Source organism: Manihot esculenta, chromosome 11, assembly GCF_001659605.2.
Source record: "Manihot esculenta cultivar AM560-2 chromosome 11, M.esculenta_v8, whole genome shotgun sequence".
Lineage (NCBI taxonomy): Eukaryota > Viridiplantae > Streptophyta > Magnoliopsida > Malpighiales > Euphorbiaceae > Manihot > Manihot esculenta.
In genome coordinates this window covers 22,252,746-22,261,854 of record NC_035171.2, presented here as the reverse complement: position 1 = coordinate 22,261,854, position 9,109 = coordinate 22,252,746, and the positions used below count along the sequence as shown (strand labels likewise).

At 22.9% G+C, this 9,109-nt stretch overlaps 1 protein-coding gene across 1 annotated transcript; it reads right to left on the bottom strand.

The window, feature by feature from the left end:
- Nucleotides 1-1,131: 1,131 nt before the first annotated feature.
- On the bottom strand, nucleotides 1,132-2,757 carry LOC110625643 (probable E3 ubiquitin-protein ligase ARI8). The gene has a single exon (XM_021771281.1). The coding sequence runs from the start codon at nucleotides 2,755-2,757 to the stop codon at nucleotides 1,132-1,134; it is 1,626 nt and encodes a 541-aa protein (XP_021626973.1).
- Between the last annotated feature and the right edge of the window lie 6,352 nt (nucleotides 2,758-9,109).

The window sequence follows — 9,109 nt, the reverse complement described above, 5'->3', positions numbered from 1 at the left end:
AAAAAATTTATGAATAAAAATATATAATATTTTATTTAATACTATTGATGTGAAGTTGCGTTTTGTATATGTGTATTTTCTTTTTTGAAATGGAGACTCAAAATTGAAAAATTAGAACTTAAAATCTCTCAAATTTACTCAAATACACTTTACCACTACACTTTACCACTAGATTAAATCTGTAAGTGCATATATATGTGTTTATCAGTTTATAATACTACTAAAATATAAATATTTAATTAAATACTTTAATATATAATATTTATATATATTATATTTTACATGATAAAAATTTATTTGTAATAAATATTTATTAAATATAATATATTTATTATTATATTCAATAAAAATAAAAATATATTTACTTGTAATATAAAATTAAAATTGTGAGACTATATATTTTATTGATAAAAAAAATTTTAAAGACTTTATTGTAATTTATTATTGTCTTTTATGTATTGAATTGAATTCTCTATAATCGTAAAAAATTAAAAATATATATCTAAGTTTAGAGTTTTAAATATAAATATGAACTAATATTAATTATTTAGGCCTTAATGAAGTTACAATTTAAACATAAATTTTATTTGATAAAATAATATTAAAAAATTTAAATTTAAATCAATTCATTATAATATATATGAGTTTGAGAGAGCTAAATTTTAGTTTACTTATAATATTAATGAATTTGTGTTTAGTTAAACTTTAAAGTAAGTTTGAGTTTATTATATATTTTTAATAATTCGAAATCAATTTTTAATATTAAAATTTACGTGTAGAGCTTGAACCTGAAATGTTATTATGAGCTATCCAACTATTAAACTCGGATCAATTTGTTTATATCTATATAATCTGTTTTAAAAGGATGAGAAGGAAATGATAAAGGTTTTTATTTCAATTTTATAATTGGATTCTTAGTTCTAATATTAATAGGATTAGTTAATATATTATAAACTGGAAAAAATTATCAGAAAAAGATTTCATCAATGATCTATATATTCTATTGGTAATTTTATTGATAATCACATACTATGAATACATGATTATTTATAAAATATCAGTTGGAATTGATATTCATGGGATCTCCTTCAATGAAGAGAAACCCAAATAATTCTATCAAATTCATTACTTCTATTTTAAGAATAACAGCTTTTTTGTAGAAATCATTAATCTTGTAATCCTAAAAAACAAAGATGGCTTTATGCTAAAGGTTTCAACATCATTCTGCAGGCCGTTCTGCAAGCCTCTGACGAGATTCTGGAAGTAATTTTTAGTTACAGTAGTTAGATTGATCAACTTCAAATAGTAATCGTGGAACTCTTTTGGTGTTGGTAGATTTTCATAATCGGTAATGAAAGGTCTCATTTCCACTTCTGCACATCGATGAAGTCTTTCCAAGCCAATCTCTGCTTGTCCCTGCAAGTACTCAAAGAGGTGAATGTTCTTCTTAGTTTCCTCATTCTCTGACAGATAATATCCATATACATAACTCCACATCAGAACTCTCCTGCATTCAACTATCTGAAGCCAAGCCTCTTCTATTCCCTTCAATTCAGAAATGGATTTATGATAAATACCACAAAGCTTCACCATATGCACAGTTTTCACTTCATACAAATCTGCTAGTGCTTTCTTCCTCGAAGATTGATTTGCAGTCCATCTTTCATAATAGTGAATGTACCTCTTCCATGGATTTTCTTCAGCCATCTTCCATGGATTTTCTTGAGCATAACGTCCACTTCTCTGAGCCTTTTTGTAGGAATTGCAAATATAGAAATTTCCATGAGATTTCCATTCACCAAGGCATAGCCAGCAGAACTCAAATTTACAAGGAGCCCTGCAAGTCATATGCATACATCCTTGTTTTTTTTCAATAGGAGACTTGCATTTTGGACAAGGCTTCGTATGAGCAAGTATCCAATTAATAGTATTCCCTTCACTACTGCTCTTCTTATTCCATTCTACCACCTTCTCGCAATCCACGGGACTATGAGCCTCATCCGCTGGACAATTCCAGCAAAATTCATGCGAACAATCACAAAACACATCGAAGTTTTCACAATTCCCAGAAGAAAACTCCACTGCGTTCTCGCATCCAGGACCTGGGCACCACTTGATTCTCCTTTTCCCACACTCTTCGACGTAGGATCGAAGAAGGAACCTCGCATACTTCGCCTTATATTGCTCTGGCAACTCCTTCAAAGAATTGATCAGATCTTGATCAACAACAACTCGACATGACGGATCAGGACATCTCAGGATCAAGCAAGAAGCACCATCATCAATACTTACTTCTAAATACTTCGACCAGCAAGAATTGCAGAAAGGATGACCACAGGCAGCACTAGAAAAATTTCTACGAGAATCGCGTTCATAACAGATAGGACATGTAAAGTTTTTAACCTCGCAAGAACAAACAACGATTTTGTGGTCCTGGTCTATCAAGCCGGCTGATTTACGTACCTCCTCTTCATTCGCAAACCAGCTATCGAGGGCTTCGCTAACAGTCCATCTACAGTGACGAAGAAGAATTCTTGCTGCGTTTCTGGATATCGAAAGAACGTTGGAAACTTCTGTTATATCTTCCTCCTGACGTTGCTTGATGTCTGATTCTTTTAATACGGCATAGTTTTTCTCTTCCGTCGTCTGGTCATCGACAAGTTCGGGGAGAGATTCAACCTCATCATCGCATGCAAAATCATCATAATCATCATCGTAGTAATCATAGTCCATAAGCTCGATATCACTAGCAGCCATGTCGCTAAAAAAATGACAATTTGTTAAGAATTGTGAACGGGGAAGGGTCGATATATGTAGAGAACTACTTGAGAATTAATAAATCTTAGGAATCCAATTCCCAAAGGGAAACTACTTATGAATTAATAAACCTTAGTATAGCAGGATAAGGACTTGTCAATTAACACAAGTATAACAGGACAAGGTTAATATTAATTAATTTTGGGCATATAAATTTTGAAATATATAATTTAGTCTCTTATAAATTTTTATTCTAGATAACATTGACGATTTTTTTCGAAATAATAAAGATTTAATTAAATAAAAGTTGAGTTGATTAAGAATTTTAAATTTATATAAACTTTACAAATTAGAAAAATTCAAATTTAAATAAGATTAATCTAACTAATTAAATTAAATATTTTAATTTATAATTAATTCTTTTCCTTTTTATTAAATGAAAATAGGAAATAATTGGTAAATATATAATTTAACAATATACTTTTTTTCACAGTTCAATTATTTTTCTCTCTTTTTTTTACAAATTATAGATAAATATAAAAATATTAAACTTGGTACAAATTTATTACTACTGTAAATTTGAATTCAATTAAATTAATAATTAATTTAATCATTTTTATTTTTAACTTTAATACATTATAAGAATATTAGTTCTCAATATATTAATACTATGATTTATGTTATAGATTTGTTTTTGTAATTTTTATAAGGTTAAAATGTTCTAAAACTTAGTGTTTTTATCAATTTTATTCTTTTTGTTATACTTAATCTAATTTAAATTTTTTATATTAATTTTAATCCATAATTAAAATTGAGATTAGGGTTGATAATGTGGTGATTAAAATGGCGTGAATATTAATATTTTAATCGTTATTACTGAAGTGGCTAAAATTTTCATAATAAAAAATTTAAAATTTTTCTATTTTTTTCTATTACAACTTAATTTCAAACTCAGGTATGTTCAACTAATTAATTTTAACTTAAATTAGTTAAAATTAATATTTATTTGTTTATCTTATATAGATTATACTAAGTAAAATAAATAAATATAACAATTTATCACGGCATAATGCATTATTTATATTGGTAAAAACTTAATTCTAATATAACAACTTTGATCAATTATATTTTTCTTTTAAGTAAAAAATGTATTATGCTCGTGTGGTTGTTTTTTATTCTTCTAAGAAGTATTTAAATGTAAGTATTTTAAATGTTTTTTTATTTTTAGTAATAATTGAAATTCACTTAATATGGGTATTAACCCTTCCCTAGTTATGCATATTTATTGTTGTTAAATTTTTTATAGCTATTGCATCAAGCAATATTTTTGAAAAAGCACATTCACAAAATATAATAAATAAAATTAAATAACCAGCAATAATAAAAAAATTAAATCATTATTATGATTTCTTTAAAAAATACTAAAAAATATGTAAAAATATTAAACATCTGATTTTTGCCACGTGATCCTATTTGGTGGTGACAACTCATGGCTCATTTTGGACGAACTGCATATCCACTTATCAGACTCTTACCACGTGACTTTATTTGGTAGTGACAACTCATGACTCATTTTGAGCGATCGTTATGTAATATCAGAAATCCCCTCATTAATTTTCGATTTTTCAAATTCGAAGGTAATAGTTTGTCTTTTCAATCTGAATCATATGGCGTGATTAAATTGATCTTTCCTTCTTGTATTATTTTGCATACTTCTATCCATAAATGATGATTGTCTTATTTCTCGAGTCATATTCAAAGTTTTGTCAGCCACATCATCACCGGATTATCAAATATTATATTTAACTATGTTCTCTTACAATATAAAATATGACGATCACATAGGTAAAAGTATGCAATTCTTACATAGCTACTCTTAAGTTTAGAACATTATATTACACTCGCCTATTCTTAAATTTACTGACTTGAATGTTGAAATAGTTACCATAGACACAAACCACCTCACATTCTCTTTATTGTATATTTAACAAATCGCAGTATAGCTCTATTTTTTTATTACATTATTAGGTTACATTCGGTCCTTCAACAAGACTCGCTCTCTCCTAAAGAGATCGAGCGTCCACATGAAGTTACCGTTAGCAGGTATAATTCAGTAAACTCTCATTATGTCTGTAATTATGGAATCACTAACCAATTAAACCAGTGAAATCTCTTATCAAATAGCTAATCACATTATTGCCGGATTATCAGAAGATGATATATTTAATTTCGTCCTCTTACAGTATAAATGCCAACGATCACAGAGATAAAGGTATGCAATTCCTATACAACTATTCTTGAGTTTTAAACAATTCCTTATGCTCGCGCGCCCTATTCTCTAGTTTACTAACTTGAACGTCAGAGTAGCTGTCATAAGCGCCAACCACCTCACATTTTCTTTTTTACAAGTTTAACTAATTGCAGCACAACTCTATTTTCCGGCTACATCAATATATATCTACTTTGATATTTTGTTGTTATCACATAAGTTAACTCTCTTTACATAATTGCAATTTATATTAAAATTTAAAAAATATTTCATATTTTAAAAATATTAATTATGTATCCTCAGTCAACTCTTAGGAAAAAAATAATTAGAATGAGGGAATGTAAAAGTTATCCCAATGGTGCTTCAAATAATATACAATATAAAATTAAATACATTACAAGTATATAGGAGAAATAGAAATAGAAAGGGAAAAGTTTTATAAATTCATGCAAAGTAAAATAAATAAAAATATTATTTTTTTATTGTATTAAGTAAGAAAATATTAACTTTAAATAATTTAGATTAAAATTAGTTAATTGATAATAATTAAAACAATACTTTGTAATTGGGTTTTTGAATTTTTTTTTTTATTATAAAATTTTTAACCACATCAACAATTACGATTAAAATATTAATATTCATATCATATCAGTAGTTGCATTAATAAATTTTAATCTCAACAATAACGATTAAAATATTAATATTCATATCATATTAGTAGTTGCATTAATAAATTTTAATCTCAATTTTTTATATGAAATAATATATGAATTTATTAATGAGTTTACTTGATTAGCTTGTTAATGAATGAGCTTGTTATTAACTTTCTTAATAAGCATGTTCATAAATTTATTTAATGAATTAGTTCACGAGTTTATTTGTCGAGTCTGTTTGCGAGTCTATTTAACGTACTTGTTCAATAGGTCAGCTCGCAAGTTTTAACGAGTCGAATACTATTTAGTTCAAGTTTGATCAGTTTAAATAATAAGCATCAAAATTGAACTCGAGCTCGGTTCATTTAAAAATGAGTTAAACTCGATCGAGTTTGTATCAAATCGAGTCTCAAGTAACTCGCAAATAATTTGATTTATTTATACCGCTATATCAAATTAATCAAATCATTCATTTATTTATACCGCTATATCAAATTAATCAAACCATTTATCTATACACATTGATCTTTTAAAAGATATCCATAATCATCCCTCATGTAAATTTAATTTATAATCTATACTATATATAAACGTGGAGAATATTAGAATTTTGTATAATACCCTTATCTCTTTTATTTATTTACAGTAGTTTTTAATTATTTTGTAGTTATAATAGATGATAATTTTATTATTTAAATTAATTTTATAGTTAAGAAAATTTAAAGAATATATGTAAAAATATAGTGATATTAAATCTTTAAAATATAGATATAATTTAGATAATAATTTTATTATTTAAATTAATTTTAGAGTTTAAAAAATTAAACAAAAAATACTTAAATTAATAAAAATACAACTGGATTAATTTTAAAATTAAAATTATTAAAATAACATGTTTAAATATTAGATAACTATTAAAATAATAAATTTATATTTTTAAGTAGAAATTAGTAAGAAGTTAAATTTGATTAATGAAAATTAAAAATATTAATAAAATAAAAAATTTAAAAATATATTTACTATTATTTAATATTTTAATTTATTGAAATATTAATTTAAAACAGTAAATGTTTCACCAAAATATTAAAAATAATTAAAACAAATCATTTTTTCCTTTTTAATTAATTAAATTTTATAAAATGTATTAAAAAGTTTATTATAAGACTAATAGAAAGCATAAGATGTTATAATGTATTAATAGTTAAAATTTTATGATATCTTACATTAGGAAATAAAATAAAAATTATTTAATTAAATATTAATTTAATTGAATAATTATTAATAATAAATTCATGCAATATATTTTTTTTATTTTACATGTAATTTATATTATATATAAATAGAGGAGAAGAGAATAATAAAATTATTTAAAATATATTTTTTTCACCATTTATCTTATTAGGCTACTTTAAATAATATATAATTAATACAAATAAAAAAGATAATATTCTTTTAATTTTAATAATTTTATGCGATTTTTAAAATTTTACATTACTAAATTTAATTTATTTAAACCTAATATAATAAAAAATTAAATATTTTTCATAACACTTTATTACTTTTTTTATAAAATAATATTTAGAGTGAAAATATTTTAAAATAATATTAAAGAGGACGAATAATCGATTTCTATAATACTAAAAAATCCACAATCGATAAATTACAATATACAATTTAAATTTTTTAAAATAAAACTTTTAAAATATAATCAACCAAATAATTATATAAAAAACAATTCAATATATTTTATAAATTTAATTAAAAAATCACAAATTAAAAATAAATATGTTTGTAATAATTACTTAAAAAAAAGCTTTAAAAACAATCCAATGTTGAGATAATATTAAAAAATTAACTATTGAAATCTATAAAAGAAAACTTTTGATCTTTTTCTCTTTAAATTCTTATATGTAAAAAAATTTCAAATTAAAAGGTTTCATAAAAATATTCAAAAATTATTTTTCTTTTATTTTTTATTAAAATTAATATTTCATTAGAATACATGAAAAATAATATTTTTTCTTTTTTTTTTCTATTTTATTTAAATTAATTTTATATAAATTGACTTTTATATTTATATTACTATTATATATAAATATTTATAATTTGCGAGCAGCTGTCCTTCCACCATCTGAAATATCTTTTTCATCTTTACTCTTTCATTTGTCATTAGAATACATAATTCAATATATTTTAGAAATTTTAAATTATAAAATCTCAATATTGTGAGATAAAAATATATTTTAAGATAAAAATATATTTTAAGATAAAAATATATGTAATAATTTAATATTTCTTATTATATTAAGAAAGACTTACTTTTATTTTAATTGGTTAATTTATTAAAAGATAATAATAAACTATTAAATAATTTTAATAATAAATTTATTAAATTCATAAAAATGCTATTAAATCTAAATTATTAGAATAATATTAAGATATTATATGTTCAAATTCTAAAATTCTTATTATTATTTATACTTAATTATTTTAGTTATTTTTTATTATAAATTAAATTAAATTTATATAAATTCACCATTATTATAGCGAGTACAACAATGTACAAAGCAAATTAGTATATATAAACGTGGGAAGGAGCAGGAATAATGAGATTTCCTATATTGCCCTTCCCTTTTTATATTATTTACCACTTCTATTTAATTTAATATAAAAAAAGAAAAAATAAACATTAAAATTTTTTTTGTTATATTAATATAGACACAGTCAAAAAATTAAAAAAAAATTAAAAATTAAAATTTTTAAATATAATATGATGGGTTTTTTCTAAAATCAAAAAATTGATTTTAGTTAGATATGGTTAATATTCTATTTTATTTAATATAGAAGAAGAAAAAAAATAAATATTAAAAAAATTTCTATTACAGTATACAAGGTGAAAAATAAAAAAATTAAATTAAAATAAAAAATTAAATTTCCTATATATGGGTATAATTTTTTTTCCTAAATTAAAAAAAAATTAATTTTGATAGACATGATTCTTAAAATAAATATTAAAAAAAATCTATAATCAAAATGTCTAAATATAGGTATAATGTTTGTTTTCTAAAATGAAAAAATTAATTTAGATAGACATGGTTAGTATCCTATTTAATTTAATATGGAAGAAAAAATAAATAAATATTAAAAAAATTTCTATTACACTAATGGTATAAACGGTGAAAAATAAAAAATTAAATTTTTAAAACATCAGTATGATTTTTTTTTCTTAAAATAAATAAATTAATTTTAATAAACATGATTCCTAAAATAAATATTAAAAAAAATTTCCTACACACTCTATAGAAACGGGGAAGAAGAAAACTGATTTTCCGGTGATTAGGGTGAGCACGGTTTGGTTAAATATCGAACCGAACTAAATAAATCAAAAATCAAAATTTTAGTGTTTATGAAAATTAAATCGAATCGATTT